Source organism: Suricata suricatta, chromosome 3 (genome assembly GCF_006229205.1).
Source record: "Suricata suricatta isolate VVHF042 chromosome 3, meerkat_22Aug2017_6uvM2_HiC, whole genome shotgun sequence".
NCBI classification, from domain to species: Eukaryota; Metazoa; Chordata; class Mammalia; order Carnivora; family Herpestidae; genus Suricata; species Suricata suricatta.
In genome coordinates this window covers 83,888,160-83,909,180 of record NC_043702.1, presented here as the reverse complement: position 1 = coordinate 83,909,180, position 21,021 = coordinate 83,888,160, and the positions used below count along the sequence as shown (strand labels likewise).

At 33.8% G+C, this 21,021-nt stretch overlaps 1 protein-coding gene across 1 annotated transcript in view; it reads left to right on the top strand.

The window, feature by feature from the left end:
• KYNU (kynureninase) overlaps positions 1 to 21,021 on the top strand; it is a 113,734-nt gene that overhangs the window by 36,341 nt on the left and 56,372 nt on the right. Inside the window, exons 4-8 of the mRNA XM_029933011.1 lie at positions 1,985 to 2,067; positions 10,313 to 10,374; positions 11,921 to 11,992; positions 13,140 to 13,214; positions 15,982 to 16,128. Of these exons, the coding sequence (XP_029788871.1) occupies positions 1,985 to 2,067; positions 10,313 to 10,374; positions 11,921 to 11,992; positions 13,140 to 13,214; positions 15,982 to 16,128 (439 nt within the window). The remainder of the gene's footprint in view (positions 1 to 1,984; positions 2,068 to 10,312; positions 10,375 to 11,920; positions 11,993 to 13,139; positions 13,215 to 15,981; positions 16,129 to 21,021) is intronic.

The following is a 21,021-nucleotide window of genomic DNA, read 5'->3' as shown; positions in this document are numbered from 1 at the left end:
GCGATCCTTTAAGGTACATATTGCCACTCTTTCCCTTTTCCTTTTACAAGTCTTATCAGCTTCTAATACATAGAGTGTCATAAACAGTGGTGACCTGGACTTGGCTCTGACCCCGCAGTAAAAACCAGTCATTAAATATTGAGGGTTTTTGTGGATGCCAAAAATGGACCACGAGGAATATTCACACCGTCATAATCAACAAAAGCTAAGAACGGGGTCCTTTCCTCCTGATACCTCACTGCTCTCTCAGGGAGAAAAAAATTTTCCCCATATCTTTCTGTGTTCTTAGCTGAGACCCCTATAATAAAATATTAGCAAGAGAAAAAAAAAACAGGCTTATTAGCATGTATATCTTACGTACATGGGGGAGACACGTGGGGGAAAAGGAACTCCGCACAATGACTTAGAATTCAGGTTTCAATCCTATCTTAATAGGGAAGGAGGAGGAGGATATTGGCCACAGAGGAGAGAATAAGTGATTTTCAAGAAAGATGAAAGAGCCCTTAGAAGAATAGATAAAAGATAGGATAGATTGTGGCAAAGCCCAACTGGAGGCGGTATTGACGTCTAGTCCCCTTTCCTGGGACAAGAGTCCATCTTTTCTGGTATTCTGGTTGAGGGGACTGATGACAGCTGAATTCCTTTTGGGGATCTGTCTTCAGACAGATAAGAGAGTTCAGGGACAACCTCTCCCTGTATTTGCAGTTTTTTTTTTTTTAATGCCTGCAGCTCAAGATAATCAATATACCACAGCGACATATTTTGGGGTGACATATTTTGCCTCCCATCACCCCTGAGAACAGGTTTGCCACTTCACTACTGCCAGCTTACTGAATTTCAAGTACAGATCCAAGCACAGATTGCACTATACAAAAAAATACATGCTCAGTCCTTTCCTCTAACTTTAGGTAGTTTTTGGATTCCTAAAGAATTAAGAACAGTCTAATTCAGAGCTCCTGAAGGCACAAGTTTGTAACAGCACATGAAGTCATTCTCACCTTGATTCTTTGTTTCAAGTCCTTTCTCCATATTTCAGATGTATTTGCCTTCCTCATTTAATGGAAACTTTTGAGTTGAAGTTCTCTTATATATTTTGTGTTTTGTCACTATGCCTACTGGGATATTTACTTACTAGAATAACAAAATTGAGCTAGAATATGGTAGATGTAATTGCTAGAAAATAGGTCATGATACAGTGTTTGCTTTGATTATTGCCAAGTTTATTTAACTACTTAAAATGTCATCATGAGTATAGTCATATTATATACACTTTTATTTAGTTTAAAGATTGTAGCTGTATTTAAAAACTGAATTTGGGGGCGCCTGGGTGGCTCAGTCGGTTGAGCCTCCGACTTCGGCTCAGGTCAGCTCTCACGTTCGTGGGTTCAAGCCCAGCGTCGGGCTCTGTGCTGACAGCTAGCTCAGAGCCTGGAGTCTGCTTCCAGTTCTGTGTCTCCTTCTCTCTCTGCCCCTCCCCCTCTCATGCCCTGTCTCTGTCTGTATCCAAAATAAATAAAACATTAAAAAAAAAAAATTAAAAAAAAAAAAACAACAACTGAATTTGTAATCATTTTAATGTTAGCCTCAAAAAATAGTAGCTATGTTTTAGCGTACATAGCACTACATGCTTACAGGTATACAAGTAGAATGTTCAAATGGTCTTGAAATTTTCAAAATAAAGAAGAAAAAAATAACATCTTAGATGCTAAAATACAGAAAAACAATGAAATACTACATGGGCAATCTCCAGTACCCTCCAACAAAAAGGAAGTTAAAGACAGTAAGAAATGAGAAGTTAAAAAAATTGAGTTCTCAAGTATTTTGGTTTTAAAGAAACATGATTTTACATAATTACTAAAACATTACAAAGACTTAGAAATGTCTAGTTGCTAATGCTGATATAAGAAAAATTACACACACACACACACAAAACACATAAACGTGCACACAAACTAATAATGGTTATGACCATTTTCAATTTCAGGGGAGCCTATGGTCATGAGACAGGGAAACGTCCTTGGATTACAGGAGATGAGACTATTTTAGGCCTTATGAATGACATTGTAGGTAAGTACAAAATGGATTTTTCCCAAAAGAATCATAAAAGCATTGCCATTTAGATATAAACCTAAATTATAAAGTCAAAATCTTCTTGAAGAACATCCTGATTTTCTATTTTAACTCACAAAAAGCAAGCATACCTTTGAGAATTGATGGCTATAGAGAGTGTAACTGAGTTATTTAGTACAAGAATAAAATATTTTATTATTTTTTTGTGTATTTTACCACTAATTTTTACTCTCTGATAAAAAACACATGCATTGTATTTATTTATAATTAAGTAAATCTCATAAAAATCATCTTAAACTAATGTTCTAATATTTCATTATAAGTGATAAAATAAACACTAATCATTACATGCTAAAAGCCTAAAACACCAATCAGGGTTTGGTTTATTTCATTTTGATGTATGATGATTAATTTCAGTTAAGCTGAGAATTATTAGAAATAATATGTTGATGCTGTTCTTTGGTTTATAATGTGTTTCCTGAACTGAGTTACATATACTGTAGGTAATAGTCAAGATAGTTTCAGGTGGTGAATGTATTAATATTTTTTAAAAAGTTATTTAATTGAGGGGACGCTTGGGGGCTCAGTTGGTTGACCATCTGACTTTGGCTCAGGTCATCTTCCTATTCATGAGTTCGAGAGCCTCATCAGGCTCTGTGCTGATAGCTCAGAACCTGGAGCCTGCTTCAGATTCTGTCTCTCTCTCTCTCTCCCCCCACCCCTTTCCCTGTGCATGCTCTGTCTCTTTGTCCCTCAAAAAAATACAATTATTAAAAAAATTAAAAAGTTATTTTATTGGGTTAAATATTCAGCATTGCTTAAAACCTTACATGACATTAAGGGTATTGAACAAAAAATTAATGACATTTAAGCAATTGGGGTGCTATTATTTGGAATTATTTGGAGGAAACCCCAAACTTCCATAATGCCTTACAAACCTCATTTCCCTACAGATAAGTATAAAAATATCTTTATTACCTCATCCCTATTGGTCAGTGGTCAGTGATCAAAAGACCAAAGTAATGTGAGCTGGGACAAAGTGGGGGTAGAATGAAGAAAGTAGGACTTGACATCCTGAAAGAATTTCAACAATTAGCAAACCATGAAATCCTGAGGAATAGTTTGTTTGTTTGAAAAATAATTATTGAACCTCTGCTGTGTGTCTGTCAGGATTTGTGGTAGGCTCTGAGGACAAAATGGTGAGTAAGTAAAATAGTAAGAATGGTCAAAACCCTTATCCCACGAGGAATCCTCATGGGACTCCCACTAAAGGAAGATAAGAACAAAAAAAGTAAAATGAATATATACACATAATCTATACATAATACGAAGAAATACAGAAACAAAACAAAAAACATTGGGAATAGTGCTTCAAAAAAGAGGTAATTTGCAGTTAAGGGTGGAGGACTGAACATGCATTTAAGTACTCTTTTTACAGAATTCTCTCTAAACAACTCATAATGAAATTTAAAAAATTAAAATTGTAAACCCCAAAGAACAAATAGAATAGCAAAGGAGATGATAGCAGCATTTTGGGAGTTGGATAGCGGTGGACAAGTGGTAACTGCTTTTATAAAAAATAAAATAAAATTAACCAAATCTGAATCTTTCAATGGCAACAAATGGAAAGCCACCTGCTTTACACTGCCGAGCCTTCAAAAGTTTGGGAATTACAATAAGCATCTCTAAAAGTGGGAGTAAAATAGGATGAAAACAGAGAGATGTGTTTAAAGTCTTTAAAATTCAGTTAGAATGCCAGCTCCCTATGCCAACTCCATGCTGTCAGGTGAATCCTCCTCCCCAGATGACGGGGCCAGTCTCTGGTGAAGGGAGAAGGTTTCAAAGGGAGGATAGGTATCCGATGTTACTCTGCTCAGCCTGCCATAACAAAATACCATAGACTGGGTGATTTAAACAACAGACATTTTCTCACATTTCCAGAGAGAGGCCAAAAGTCCAAGATCCAAGGATTAGTTTCTGGTTGGACTCTCTGCCTGGCTTGTGAGTGACGGCCTTCTGGGTCCTCACTTGGACTTTTTTCTATGCACACTGAAGGAGAAGGAGATACCAGAGGGTGTCTCTCTTCTTATACAGACATGAGTCCAGTTGGATTAAGACCTCATCCTTATGACCTCATTTAAACTTTATTACCTCCTATAGGCCCTGTCTCCAAATACAGTCACACTGGAGGATGAGACTTGAACATATGAATTTCAGCAGGACACAATTTAATCTATCACCACTTCCTTGGTGAAGACAAGAGTTAAATAAATGTTTATCTGCTTCTATTCTAATTTAGCATCCAGTATCTAAGCAGGAATCATTATATTATATACTATATACGTTTCTGTTTTATGTGGTTATATTATAGGATCAAAATATTGACTTCTAATTTAAAATAACAGATTTAATTATAAACTGAAAGTAATTCCTTCTATTCCAAACACATACAAATGATAGGAAAACATCAGATTAACCAACATATAGCAATACTTAAAAAAAAATTCAATAGAAATCTCTATAGACCAAAAATACCTCCACTGCTAAAGAAAGGAGCAGTTGGAAGTCTGGAAGCACAGTTTGGAGGCAGCACCAGAAGCTAGGCTGAGTGTGCAGAGCTTGAGTCCCGACCATCTGAAGGAGCCCCAGGGTGAATCTGCACAGCTCTCTCTGCCTGAGGCTGGGACCCACGGGCAGAATACTGAGCCAGGGCAGGTGCAGAAACCTAGCATCTCCTCCCAACCCGTCAGGTTCTTGGGAACACAGAGCACTTACTTGACCAGGTGTCAGCATTATCCAGAGGAGTATATATTTTGATGGAGGAATGCCGTTAATTATATTGAAGGATGTGTTAAATCGTTGTTTAGATACTGTTCCCATTTGGGTTCATTTTTTTTTTAAGGAGCTAATTATAGTCATTCAAACGTCTAACATATAAATGAAAAAAAACCCTGAAATAATTCTGGATTAATTTAACCTAAGCATATATGTTTTCCGTAGCTGTGGATTGTTTTTTTCTTTATTAGGTTTGCTTTCAGAACATAAACTGCATTCTTATCCTTTTGTTTTGTGTTTAATATTTATCATCCTCTAAAGACAAGTCAGGGTGTTTATATACAGGCCAGGGAAGTGAGAAGGTAATATTATTTTGTGAGTATATTTATAAAATCAATAAACCCTGTAGAAAGAGTTCCTTTGACCATGTAAACGTTTATAGCTCTATTGCAACTTATTAAATATGCAAGTATTTTGTTGCCCAGTAAATGCATCACAACAGTCACTGAAATTTCAAACGAGCCACCTTTCATTATAAGTACTAAGGAAAAAGGAAAAAGAAAGCCCACTAAATAGTCAGATTTATTTAGAAAAGTAAAAGGATTGAATGTGTTAAAAAATTAAAAAATATATATATATCAACTCCACTTTTAGGGATTTTCCTGTATCTTTGAAATATCATACCGAAGTTATCACACATATGGGACAAAATTCATTGTTTATTGTGGTTTTGTTCTTATGCTGTTTTAATTAAATTACAGACAGTTGATCCTAATGATATGGGACATAAAAGGCAATGATTACTTTTTGAAATGAGCACAGTCACTTTTGTAGACCTGAAGCTCAAGAAACATTATGTATTTTGTTTATAGATATATGATTATTAGTAGATATCATCAGTAATTATTATATACAATAAGTATATGTAATAAATGATTTATTTAAGGTAGATAGATAGTCTTATAGAAGTCTCAAGCCTTATATGACAAATACATTGTAAAATTTCTTTTGAAATGTCAGTGAATGTAGGTGATCTTTAGTTTAATTGTGATTTTATTAAGTGTCTGTTTTGTTCTCTATGATTTGTGTTTTATCAGGAGAAATATTTCTACTATTTTTATTGACCAAAGAATATGAAATGTCCATTTTTACAAATGTGTATCATAAATGATATTTTTAAAACTTGGTGCTTTTAAAAAAAAGCTTCAGAAACTATACTCTTCCAAATTCTTTACTTTTTCAGTTGTGTATGTTAGAGAAATGGTTCTTAAGCTGAAAAATGAATAAGTTCACGCTGTTTGTTTTGTTAGGAAAAAAGATCATTTTAGAAAGTGTTTTTACATGTATTTGTGTTTATCATGTTTGCTGCAAATCCCATCCAGGTTCCCTTTTTGCCTGGGTTACTAGGAAATTCTGAGAAAATTTGATTGAATTGGAAGTAACAAAAACATTCAACAATTTCTATTTGTTTCTCATCTGAATATATTGTGCGTTAGTGCTATTTTTTTTTATAATTCTCCCTCACTTTGTAACCCAAGAAATCTCAAATCCTGGTTGGAAGTAGATATTGTAAAATCATAAAATAATTAAAATAATTATATGGCAAGTACAGTAAAGAGCAGCAGAAGTCAGATTTATTTTTGCTAGTTGCCAGGCCTACATAAATGTGTCATGAGCAAACATATAAGTTGTATAGTTAGGGCGATGATGGAATCTTCCTGGTTCTTAAAACCACAACCTTTATTTCACCATAAAATTCCCCAAAAAGAAGTAGCAGGAGGATAATAAAAATTATTATGTGCAGAAATTGATAGAGTGGTTGGAGAGGAGGAGGAGACAATGAACAACTATATTTTTTTTCATAGACATAGAAAAGAATTTCAATTTCAGATGAGAAGGAAAACTATTAATAAACATTTTATATAGAGCCAACAATTCTGCAAAACATGGAATAACTTCCCCTTATAATTAATGTCATATTATCAAGATGCTAGAAATAGAATTGCTGAAGAATATTATTAGTATTATTATTAAGCCTACTTCTCCCTGGGTACATAAAAATCACAAAGGGCTAGATACATGCATCTCAGCTTATAAAAATGTTGTAATGTGGACATAAATTTGCTTTATGAAACTCGTGGCTGACCCTCTGAGAAGCAATGATCCCTGGAAGCTGTTTCCAGTTTCGAATCCTTGACCACACACGAGCTACCTACCAAGGCCACAGGAGTTTACTACTTGAAAGACAGACTGGAAAGTTCTGAGACTTAGCCTGACTACAAACCTTATAAGCAAATCCACAATGACATTTGCATCTGCTTAATAAATTATATAGAACATGGATTCAGGTAGACCCATCATGAATCCTCTCATTAAACACTAAGCAGCTTGGGGCCCTGTCATCTTCTCCTGACAAAATATTTGAAATTAAACTAAAATTAGAAAAATGCAGAGGAATGTTGGTAATGAACATGATTTTCCTGTATTTGACTTACAGGGAGTTGATAATGTATGTAGACAGTGCTTCCCAATGTAATCTTGAACCTTTTTTTTTTTCCTTCTAAAAGGGGGTAAGATTTTCTTTTACTTCTTATCTATGAAACTTTAGGTCTGTTGGTTCATCTCTTTGGATGTCAGTTTCTTCACTGTTAAATATGGACAATTAAAGTAGATATATTATTGTGTTACAGTGAAGACTATGAAAAAATATAAGCCACATATTTGGAAGTGTTGGCACATTGCAAGGACTCTGTAAACATCAGCATGCCAGGCATGGAGATAAGAAGGCATGCTTTGCATTTAACTAAGCGTTACCTTCTGGTAAAGCAAAAAATTATGTTCAATAAATAAGCAAGCAGGAAAGTACACTTCAAATGACAACCCTGGCTTATACCCATCTCAGATGAAGTGATTCAAATCTTGACATTTACTGCAGTGAATTGTAGATGATCTTCTAAAGTAAAGATTTTCAAATCTTGATAAGCTTTCAGTAAGTTTTTAAAAAATTTGCCCTGCAATGCTTATAGTTCTTGATATTTCAACATTAATTCAGAAAAAGCTCTTAGGAAAAAGAAAAAGAACAAAGAAAAACATCTTGAAAGAATTTCAGTTTGCCTAATTTTTAAAAATATTCTTATGGAATGATGATGATCGTGCTTCAGAAATGCAATTTGAATCAAAAAATAGGTCAAATAGGTAAATTTTCTTTTAAAATATGCCAAAAAAACAGTCTGATTTGTGGTCCTTTGATGTTAGGAGCCCTTGATTCTTCAGTGCTATTAGGTTATATTTGAAATAAACATTTCCATTAATGTTCTGAAACTTTAATATTTGCACCTTCCTCAGATACACCTGTGTGCATATGCACGCACATTAAGTAGACTGATTGTCTCCTTCACAAAGTTCAGTAGCAGGTGCAGAGACCTTTTTTGTGGAGTGCTTGGTTGAATTTGGAGTGTTCTAAGATGAGATAATTTTTGTGTGTTGGCAGATAAATTATTCAAGTCAGTGAGGGATTATTTACAAAGAATTGATCCGAGTGTTAGTATGCCATTGAAAATGAGGGGGAGAAGGCAGGTCAAGTGTATGTCTGGATTAATTGTGCCTACCACAAATGGTTCATTACATTCTTTGCAAAAAGAAATTTTAGGTGATCCACAATGAACACTGTATTGTTTAGAAGACTAAAATTTTCAAGAAATCTACAGTAATTTTAATCAGAATGTAATTGTTAAGCAAGAATAGGATGTCTAAACTTCATCAGAAAATCTCCTTTCTGCAGATGTTTAGAAGAAAGTCCTCCTGACTCTTCTATTTCTTTGTTTTCATTTTGTGGTAACTAACTTATTGAATTCTTTTTTCTTCTCATTACATTCCTTCAGATGCTTCTGTTTCTATGAATTCTGCTCTCTCTTTATATTACTTTTTCCTTCCTTTTCTCCTTTCGCTTTTCCTGCCGAAATGTTTTTTGAAGTAAATGATTTTCAGAAAAGATGCAGTAATTAGCTTCAGAAAATTAAATATAATATTATATTATATATCTTAGATAATATTTTGTTTTAGAAATAACAGTAAAAATTCATACCATAAATGCAAAGAAACAAATATAGTAAAGCTGGCAGCATTTTTCCTACATATTTCCAAAGGGTTTTCAGATTGTAGGAGAAGACATATGCCACTATATGCAACATAAGGTGATCATATTCATATCTATCTTGTATGTCTAGGACAAATTTTATTTAGTGCTAGGAGTGTAGAATGAGATTGGTCTCACTGCCTTTTGACTTCAGATGCTGTTCACCTTAACAAATGACCAGGGATATTTCTTCTAACCAATTGTTTACCAATCTTGTACATCAAATGATCAAATGGAGAATTCTATCTGCTAAATGCAACATAGAGTTTTCCTTGACTAGATGACTGTGTTGAAATATAAATTTCCAAGTTAGAAACTTACTTCTAGTGGCCTCCCATCAAGTAATTTATCCTAAAATCTATCCATAAGTTAATTGTTTTACTTACGGTTTCTTCTTTTAAAATGGAACTATAACAGAAATATCTCTTTGGATACGAAATATAGGACTTCGATTATACATGTTCTTTAACACCTCGTATAGCTTTACAAACATTAAGACACACATTTTTCTCTGTGGTAATTAAATAGATTTTCCTCTCACACAGGTCTTCTAATTGCTTTTAAGAGACATCATAAGAACTAAAAATAGGGAAAGTATTATTATTGTTGTTATTATACTCTGAGTTCTTAAGCATCTGATGTATGCTTTGTCTCTAGGTCTGTTTCCAGCAGTCAAACCCTTATTACTAAGAATGAGATCAGATTATGGTTGTGTAGTGGATGTATTAATTTTGCATGTGTTCTCCATCAGATAATACCTATCTGGATTATCTTGTATCTTGGTGTGTATGAATAAATCCCAGAGCTATTTAGGTCTTCGTATTTTGCTTCCTAGCTTTTTTGTCTTATAAACTATTATACATCTGATTGCAATAACAGTGAATTATGTTTGGCAAACTAGCTGTCTTTTATTAAAGGGGTGTTTTAATTGGACATTAGAAACAACCAGCTTTAAACCTGTGATTGGCCTTAATTTCTTTTGAGAGTCACTTACCACAAAAATGTACTCTGTGGGAATTTGGCACACTACCTGATAATAGGATAAATCATTTTTAGTTTACAGGAAAAAGCAAATGCTTCATTATTTCTTTGAGATTATTTACTATATCAAAAAGCAAATATAATTTTAGCTGGCTATGTGCATGTGAGTGCAGATATCATTTGAAAAAATGAGTCAAGTGGGAAAACTTCCATTTCGTTGTGATGACACATCAGATATGTCTCTATCTCTAAAAGCAGTCAGGATGAAGGAGTGAAGCCTCCCTACTTTGTTTTTCCAAGTAACTTCAGCAGGAATAGAAAAGTCTAAATTATGATATGTTTACTTTGCAGGAGCCAATGAGAAAGAAATAGCCCTGATGAATGCTTTGACTGTTAATTTACATCTTCTACTGGTAAGTTTCCTTTCCCACCAATGTTTAGTATACACTCATTTGTAGAATCTGACATTTTTCTATCTTTAATTCATGAGGATCTGGTGGCTTACTTATTTAAAAATAAGTTGTGAGGTTATTTTCATTTTTACCAGGAAATGCTGGACTATGATAGAAAGGCTTCTTCATCAACATGGGAGAGTTGACTCTTGCAAAGAGCTGTAGAATAATGAACATTTCTTATCTCAGAACATAAGGAATAAAAGTCACAGGGGGTTAAAAGCAAAACTGCTTGCAAGCAATGATGTACAAATGCCAGCAAATACTGAGCTTTTCAGAAAGACAATTTTCCAGTATGCTGGACTTTACCAGGGTGAGATTATGGATCAGTTATGTTTTTATAGATTAATTCTGGAAAAGTAGGTTAAAAAGTTTAAAAAATAAAACTAAATTGGAGAAAAGGGATCTAATACCTTAAATGAGTTACTGTATTTAAAGTGCTTCATACTTCCTAAGTACTTAATAATATGTATATACCATAAAATGTCAAATATATTCTTGATTTGGAATATGGTACCTATAGTAACTGCTTGATCCTTTGAAAAATATTTTTATTTTTAGCAAGTTTTTGGAAACATGTCTCCATGATCAAGGTATACAATGACTATATTAATATTTTATTTTAATAAAATGAAGAAATGATTATTAAAAATCCCTAGAGGAATCTGTGCATTATGTTATGTTAAACATGATGGTAAATAGCATAGTTTTAAGTCAGACACCCTGGAGTTTGATTTCTAACTAAGCAACTTGATGTCTATCTCACTTTGGACAAGATTTTAGTGATTTCTAAATCTTCATTTTCTCCTTTGTGAAAATTAGGACAAGAATACCTACCTGGTAGGTATACATGAGGATGAAATGTGATAATATGTGAAAATTGCTTTAGCACCTGGCCAGTGATCAACACTGAGTTAACAGTAGCGATCATTTCATTGTTATTGACATTATTGTTATCGTCTAGGAACTGTGGGGGGAAAAGAAAGGCCCCGCTGAACAAATGAGTTACTTCTCCCTGGTGCCTCTAGAAATGCCAACTGTTTCACGTTAGGCCTGAGGTACTTTTAGTTGGACCGAAAATAAAATCTCATAAAATCATAAAGCAGTGGAAATATTATGTACCAGAAACCAAGTCAACAGCCTAAGAAAAATCAATATAAATAAGATTTGTGTAGAACATGATATTTCAAACTTATAATAGGGAAATCTCCATTAAAAGCACTGGGAAGATAATGTATCAATTAAAATTTAAATGAAGTTTGATAATTTGTTTTTATCTGATCCACATTGTCTCCCAAATTTGCTTTTCCTTTGATAAATGGAGCCAAAACTTTTATCCTCTTTGTAATTCATTGGAAATGAGGCTAATTGGTAAAGGTACCCTTGACAGACCTGTAGATGTGTAATTAAGTAATGCTGGAGATTATAAAATGTGACTGTGGTATAAAATGAACACATGTACAAAGTGTGCATTAATGCTTTTCTCAATAAATACATTTTGTTGCAGCTATCGTTTTTTAAGCCTACAGCAAAACGGTATAAGATTCTTCTGGAAGCCAAAGCCTTCCCTTCAGATCATGTAAGGATTCTTCAAATTATATTTATATTCTTTCTACTCTTCCTAGGGGAGCACACCATTTGCCTGCTTTGAATGTTTATTCACTAGTCTTTTCCAAGTAACCTTACAATAAAAAGATCTGTCAAATGCTTTTGATTAGGTATTTTAAGAATACAGAATGTAGCTTTTTTTTTTTCTTCTGTTCAAGTAAAACATGTGTTAGGGGAGGAAAGGATTGAATAGGAGCATTGATTTATTAGTCTTTTTAAAAACATTGAGGGAACCACTAGTTTAAATCAAGTGCAGTTATAAATGTTTTACTAACTTCTGTTGCTGTTTTATTTTATCAAATCAAATCAATACATACCCCCGTGCTTAACCCTTCAGCAACATAGAGTAAGGATATAAGTTTTTATTTGTCCATGGCATGCTAGCATAATTATTGGTGCTTATTACTGAGAAAAATATTTATTAAAGATTAACAATATTTTCTGTTGTTCATTAAATCCTGCTACTTAAGAAGTGTGATTGTTCCAGACGGAGACACAGATAAAAGTATATTTTGTATTTCAGATTTGGTATTAGAGAAATTTGATTTCTGTCTTTCTGTTATCAGTGTTACCTATTCTAATCCTTTTTTATCATGTTAAGTCATTTAATCATGTCCAAATTAATAACCATTACTTCACTAAAAAGGATCAAAACCATAATATTGTAAAGAATCAGGGTCCCTGTAATTTTATGTTTTCATTTAAATCTTGTGCACTCATTGAAGGGAAATTTCAGATCTTCTTTCTTTTTATTAGCTACTCTCTTTTAGGGTAAAGTCTTTCTTTTTAGGGTAAGCTCTTTCTATACCCTAGTTCAAACTTATCCAGTCCACATTACTTACTCTGGTTATTTTGTAAACTCCAGCTTTGACTTAAGTTTGGTGATTTAACATCTTCCAAAAATCACTTGCAACTCCCTAAAGTCTAGATGAAAAATATAGTGTTTCAAGGAATGTTTAGCAGTTCTTCTCTGATATATTGTTTAGTCACTTTTAACCTTGACCTTACAGTTAATATAATAATATGCTTTTATTGACACTTTGTTCTCTCTTTTTGGAGTTATTTCCATGTACTTCTGTGCATTGGACTTGATTTAATAAATCATTCTTCTTTTCCAGTATGCTATTGAGTCACAGCTTCAACTACATGGACTTAACATTGAGAAGAGTATGCGGATTGTAAAGCCAAGAGAGGTATGAGAGAAAGATAAATAAATATTCATTATGGTTCTATTTGCTATTGATTTTTTCTTGTTTCCTCAAAAATTTATTATCTTCATTACTTTAATAGAACTTTCAAGGAAATATAAAAGACCTATACATCTGTTACTCTTAGATAATTTTGCTTAAAATGGAGAATTAACTCAGAAGTGTATTTATTCTCATGTTTCAAGGGATAGTCATGTTGTAAGCAAACTATTTTCCTATGAATACCACTAGAGTCTCGCATATTTTCAGTGAGATAGAAGGGATGGCAAACTACATATATCATTTTCAGTTTCAAATGCCATTGCCTGTGGATGCCTTTAATATGCTATTTGTTGAAGTTCAACAATGCCTGTTCTTTTATATCTCTTTTTAATCTAAGTATCAGGTGTTGTCCTTCATGCTTGACGCAAAGTGGGTGTAGAAAGGGATGTGGTATCGCGGAAAGAACTTGGGCTTTACAGCCTGGCCGATACACTCCACAGAAGTCCCAGACCCATCAACTTTTTGGGTAATGGACTTTGAGATAGTTACTTTATCTCTCTGAGATCTTCATATTTAAGCAAGTAACAAAGGAAATACCTAATCAGGATTGATATATGTTCACGATCTAAAAAAACTGTGCACTTTACATTAATAGAGATGTAAGGCTAACTTGTACAGACTTTGACATATGAACTCTGCAGTTTGTATAATTTGGCACCAAGAGATCGACACAGAATAAATTGTAGGTCTCACAAATGCTCCCAGGCTATTAAGCCAATGTTTGAATAATTATTTCTTTCAACCCAGAATACTTTGAGAAATTAAAATCAACTCCATTTAGTTCTATTTGCCAACATGCAATAAATGAACAGATTAGAAAGTTCTCACACCTATGACAGTATATCTATTTCATATGTCATATAAAGATTGCTAATTTCTACTAAAAATGAATATAACCAATAATTTATCAGAAGTTTTAATGGTAAAAGAGACAAGTGTTATGGAACCTCATGAGTTAATCATAATCTTGGGAGCATTCTTTAACATTACTAGATTAGAGCAGGTCAACATCAGAGAGAACCACATTCTGTCATTTAGAAATATATATCTTATTTGCTTTATACTGAATCTTTAAAAATATAAATTATTAATATGTAATCTTTTTATTAATCTTCTTTTTGAAATTATGGTGGACAAACCATATTAGATTCTTTTAAGAAAAAGATTTTGGATTATCATGCTATTAATTTTACTTAGAATTTTTCTTACAATTACTGAAATCCTTCTCTTCACATATAAAGTACACATCAGTTAATCATTTAAGATTTCAACATCAATACCATTTTTATAGATTTTAATTTTGTAAGCAAGTTCCAAGATTCTAGTAGAAACTAAAGTATGTGCTATATTTGTGATATATATATATATATGTGCCTAATATGGGACATAGTAATTGACAAATAGCAAGAGTTACCAAAAATTAAAATAACTGAAGGAAAATTTATTAATACCTTAATGAGCTTCTCTCAAATATTAATGCAGTTAAGTATGCTTTGACATCAAATCTAAGTCCAATTTAGCACTGTAGGAAAGTCACAAACTTTGTAATGATTTAAGAACGGTAGGACAAGGGGAACCTGGGTGGCTCAGTCCGTTTGAGCAGCTGACTTTGGCTCAGGTCATGATCTCTCTGTTCATGAGTTTAAGCCCTGAGTCGGGCCTCATACTGACAGATCAGAGCCTGGAACCTGCTTCAGATTCTGTGTCTCCCTCTCTGTCTGCTCCTCCCCTGCTCCTACTGAGGAAAAAAAAAACAAACCATAAAAACAAAAAGAATGAGTAGGACAAGTAGATACTTTGTATTTAGCTGGTTTATTTTTGCTCAAGTTGTTTACAAGACAAAATCTAAATTAATTCACAAGTTTCTTTAAGTAACCAATCATTAGTCTTAGCTAGGAAGAAGTGGGGAAAACTAACCTTGATAATATTGACTTTTATTAATATTTCCCTTCATTTTTGGATCTTGATCTTTAGATCAGTGTGGAAGACAGGTTCTTCTTAAGGTAACAGAAAATATTGATTAGGTTATACTCAGATGAAAGATGTGTATTTTTTATCTGGGAAAATACTATAATAAATTGATAAATGAAATAATTTTCAAGAAATTTTTATCATTTAACAATATTTCATGTACTTCTTATACTTTCTGATATTTTACTGGATGGGAAGAGGGAGAAAACAATTCATAGTATGCAGATACTGAAGATTAATTGAAAACTGAAGAAAAAATCAAGTGAGTAGGGTTTTGCAAAGACTTTATATACCTTATTTTTACTATTTTATTACCATGTCTTATAATAACAAAAAGCATACCAAAATCCTGCTCACTTGCCAGATTTTTGAACACCATTAATCTGACCAAAAAAATGTTCTTAGATGGGAAAAGCTCAAGGTGAATTTTATTTTTTTAATGTTTGTTTATTTTGAGAGGAAGAGAGTGCATGTGTGTGCACACTCCCACACATAAGAGAGGGGCAGAGAGAGAGAGGCAGAGAAAGAATTCGAAGAAAGCTCCACCTTCAGCACAGAGCTTATCATGGGGCTTGATCCCAGGACCCTGAGATCATGACCTGAGTCAAAATCAAGAGTCTGAAGCTTAACTGATTGAGCCACCAGCTGCTCCATCAAAGTGAATTTTAGATTGGAAAAATTTGAAGTGATAAATTTATTATTGTGGATTTGATATAATTTGTGCTTAACTTGACTTTAGGGGGAAGAAACCTTGAGAACAGAGGATATTCTTGAAGTAATTGAGAAGGAAGGAGACTCGATTGCAGTGATCCTGTTCAGTGGGCTACATTTTTACACTGGACAGCTCTTTAATATACCTGCCATCACAAAAGCCGGACAAGCAAAGGTATGCACATCATTTCCTCCTTCCCACATGACCCAAAAAAATCACTCTACCGAGGAGTATGCTAACTGCGCATTGTAGTGAAATATTTTTGCTTGCGTCTGTGTAAAATTATTTAAACAGTTAAAAACAAAACAGCAAGTCTTACATTAAAAAAATCTATAGTCTTTTGCATTAGGCATCTCTATCTAAATCTCTTTTGGTCACTTCTGTGGCCTCACTTCCTTACTATCTTCAGCTCTCCCAAAGTTTGCCTCTATCAGCAAGACAGGAGAGCTTCCTGCGTGCAGGTGATGTCCTTTGTACTGAGTGAGTCCATTAGACGCACCAGGCAGAATACCTCAGAAAACAACTGCAGGTGCCAGGACAACACTGCTACTTTGTCCTGCTCTAACTCATTCTAAATGTAACTCGGTTCTCACTTAGCCCTAGGTACTCAAAGAAAGGGAGATGAAGAATAAAAATTAATAGTAGACGGAGTTTTACACAGTGTACTTTTAGAAAGCCACTTCATTCTTAAGAATCTTGAGAAATTGTTATCGTGCCAATAACAAGAATTTTTCCATACATGTTACTAAGCCGCACTTAAATTGTTTACTATTTTGAAATTGCATCTTTTTATATAAGTGTTTGTAAAAAAGTGTGTTTAGTATTTGTTTGCCTGAAAAAGGAAATCAGAGGAACAATGTTCAACAGTTACAATTTGTATTTTAAATCCTTAAATAGCAATTCTGTGTGATTCAGTGATGAAATTATGCATTTAAATAGGTGACAATAGAATCTTCTTCTGAACGTTAATAAGTTATGGGATTAATGTATATGTGAGGTCTAGTTAATGTATTCAGTTATTGAAGCTAATGAATAGAACTAATGAAAAGATTTTTAGCACCGTTATCGGCCATCTCTAGGAATTTCCCACCATGGCTTCGAACTAGCTTGATGGATAACTGTGAAGGTGGTGCATTACGAAAAATACAAAGATAATGTCTTCTTAATTTAGGCTTTAAGTGTTAAACACCAAAATAAAGAGAGGTCAATAAAAATTATATTTTACTGTGCAATGTGAGCATCCAGCGGTCCCTGATCCCCTTAGTGTGCATGCATGTCTCATTAACCTTCACTGAAAGGAGGCAGGAAGACAGAGAAGAAAGACCATAGGTTTTGGAATCAGTCTGAGGTTTAAGTCTTAGCTATGTCATTTACTTGTTATATAATCTCAGGCAAGTCACTTGCCTTTTCTGAGCCTCTTTTCAAAAGTGTTAACTTGGGACAACAAGACCCACTTCATAAATCCACTGTTGAGAAGGAAGAATGTCAAGTATCCACTGTATTGTACACATTCTGCTGTTTAGTGAGGGATCCCTCACACCTTCTCCTGCCCTGAACAAATGCAAAGCTATGGAAAGTGGCTCAGATATGTATTTTCTTTAATTTCCCATTTAAAAGCAAAACAAATTTGTTTGCTTAGGTGTTACATGTAATTCTTATTCTTAACTACTTTGGTTGCTAAAACCATTCTTTTGGCATTTGTCAGACTTTCTTTTACTTAAAAACTATAATTAATGTCGACCAAGTGACACTCTCATTGAGCTTTCAGTCAAACGAAGGTAGGAATGAGCAGTTACGCCTAAATGTAACTGCACAGAAGTGATAGATACTATGTGAGTGAAATGGTGATAGAGCAGACTTCAATTTATCCATTATCAAAATTATTCTAACACTCATTTTTACTTTTGCTAGACAATTTCCCCCATTCCCAATGGATGTTGAGAAAAGTTACTTGAAATATACACTTATATAGCTCTCTTGGGTGGTCTATGAAGATAAAGCTGAAGACAAGGCAGAGAGGAAATTAAAGGTGTCAGTCAAGAGTTAGGAAATTCTAGAAAAAAAATTGGCATAAAAGAGTCACTTTGAGAAATGGCTAAATAAGATTTAAAAATGAAGAAAGTTTCAAGAAATAAAGTATGGCAGGAACCAGAATGATATTAAGATAGACCAATGAAAGTTAAGAATAGTTTTTATTTCAAAATCATGTGAAAGGAAAGTGGGGACAGGAAGTTTGAAAAATATGTTAAAGAAATGCACATATACCAAAATGAGCACACATCATAAATAAGTGTCATGTTGAGTTATTCTGAACCCTTATAATTGTCATCCACATTAGGAAGCTTCTAGAACATTTATGCCACTCAGAATCCTTAATTGTGTCTTCATCCTAATACTGTTACCTCCCCTCCAAAGGTACCACTCCTGACTTCTAGCCATTTATATTAACTTTGTCCATCTATAAATGTGTTAATATGTACTCTTTTGTATCTGTCTTCTGTGCTCACTATTATGTTTCTGAAATTCATTGTTGTATGTAGCTTTGTGGGAATTTTTGGTAGCAGTAGTTTTGTTTTTCTTTTCATTTCAGTATATTGCTATAGTGTATGAAATAGATCACAATTTATTTTTGTTTTCCATTCTAAACAGGATAGATATTTGGGGTTTATTTCTATTTGAGGGCTATTGCAATAAATGCTATTTTGAACATTTTCATATTTTTTAGGTAATTATTCACACCAATTTCTGTTAAGTATGCATACTTAGAATTGGAAATATTGAAGATAAGACATACATGTGTTCCATCCTAATCAATAAAACCAACTTTCCAAAGGGTTGTATCAACTTGGTATATATGCCTCTTGGTAGGGAGGAGAGTGTCTGTTGCTCTGCATCCTCACCAGTAGCCAATCTGGTCAGTTTGTAATGTGATGGTAATGACTATTGATGAGGGTGGGATCTTTCAAATGTTTTTGCCTGAGTATTTTCTTTTACAAAATGCTTGTTCAAGTGTCTGGCCCAATTTTCTATTTGATTATATGTCTTTTGTTATTTGGTTATAGGTGGTATAGAAATTGATTTTGAAGCAGAGACAAAATACAAGATTTCTAGTGATCATCAAAAAAGAAAACAATTATTAATCAATCAAAAGAACAGTTGATAGTATGGTTTTGATTCGTGTAATAAATTTCAGATGGTGAGGCTTTTCTTAAATGGAAAGGCCTGAGATGGTGACAAGTAGGGCAGGCCAAGGAAAATGAAACATAGCATCAGTTTAGAGAACTACATTATAAGGAAAGGCCAGCATATGAAAATAGGTCTTAATTTGAAGATACATTTTTATTGTTTCTTTGAAGCCATCTACTTTATTTCATATTATTCACCAATCTGCTATTTTGGAACTCTGCCTACATCTCTATTTCTAAATTTTTTATTCTATTACTTGTTTCTACTAATCATTTCTTATTTTCTACACCCACTGAATGTAGTTATTTCTCATTGTCCTGTAAATTGCTATCCCTAGAGATTTTAACCACTGCCAATATCCCACTCTCACTCCAAGTGAAACTATAGAGGACTCCCACACTCAAAAATGATTATTTATGCTTGGCTGTATCTTAAACCTGGAAATTCAACATGCACTTTGAAGTCAGCATGCTCTCGTTTGTATCCCCCGAAAATGACTGTCTCCCTCCTGCTTCCTGCCACCATCCTTCAGCACCTTTACTGTCAACTCTAACACATTCTTCTGCTGTGCCTTTTTAATCAATCACTTCTTAAGTCCACCCTCTCAGGTTTGGTCTCTTCTTTAATATTCCTAAACCAATTATAAAGTTTTTAAACTTTAGGAAATAAAATCCCAGTGAGAAATTAGCCAAAAATTAGGAATATCTTTTTCTCACCATTAAAGGTTTGAATTAGGAGGCTTCTGGGATGCACTCAGCAGTTGAGTAATGTCTAAATGGCATCTCCAAGACTCTCTTGTTTTCTTCTTAGGCTTCTCACATCATGGTCACAAGACAGTTGTCCCAAATCCAGATACCACAATTCTATTTAAGGCAGAGAGAAGGAAGGAAGGAGAAGTAGCAGTGCAGCTTAATCTATCCCTTTCATCTCAAGTGTAAAATTATTCCCAGAAAAAGCTAGCAGATTTCTGCTTATGATTCATTGCCTTCTGAAGTGGTAACTTCAAAAGAGCATGAGTAAAGACATTTTAACCTTTATGGTCTTCTAGTAGAGAGAAGCTAAGAAAAAGGGGTTGGGAAAATGTTTGAGTTAACCAACCCACAGTATTTTGTACATTTCCCATTCTCACCCCCATGGAGCATTATTTTTTTTTAGTTATTTCCTCTTTCCTCTTCCATCCCTTCCTAATTTTTCATTTTTTTGCTTCCTTTCTTCCTTTCTCTTATTCCTTTCTTACTTTATATTTTACTTTATATTTTTACTCATTTCACAAAGCATTTGAAAACGATTCACAGGAAACTGATTAGGCAACATGATGAAATATAAAGAGAATAAAGGGAAAATCTCTGGATCATCTGGAGAAATGAATGGACTCCCCATAAATTGTAATTTCTCAATTTGGATTAGAATAAGGAAAAGGTAACAAATAGAGATTATTTTTGGTGGAAATTCTTGATGTATTAGGTAGACTAGGTCTTGGTAACAAATAAATAAAGTCATAAATGCTTTCACTGTGACCGATGTCTAGTTATTTTCATGCAGCAGCCAGGAATTCACTTTCTTCCATGAAATGATCCAGATTTCTGACACAGGATTGTGTCTTATGGCTTTCAGACCCTGGAGCCTCTGGATACAGCCAAAGGAATGATATAAAAGGATTTGAAGGGGCATACTACCTTCTTAAAAGCATTAACATAATCATGGCAAAATTTATTTCCATTTATATTCCATTGGGTAACACATGGACATTCCAGGAAATTAAGTATATTTGTGCACTCAAGAATAACAGCTATTAGTTTTGCCACACCTGGAACTCAGGTGTTTTGTCTCGCTGAAGGAGTAGGATACTTATTCTGAGATGCAGGGTAGACTTGCATTAAT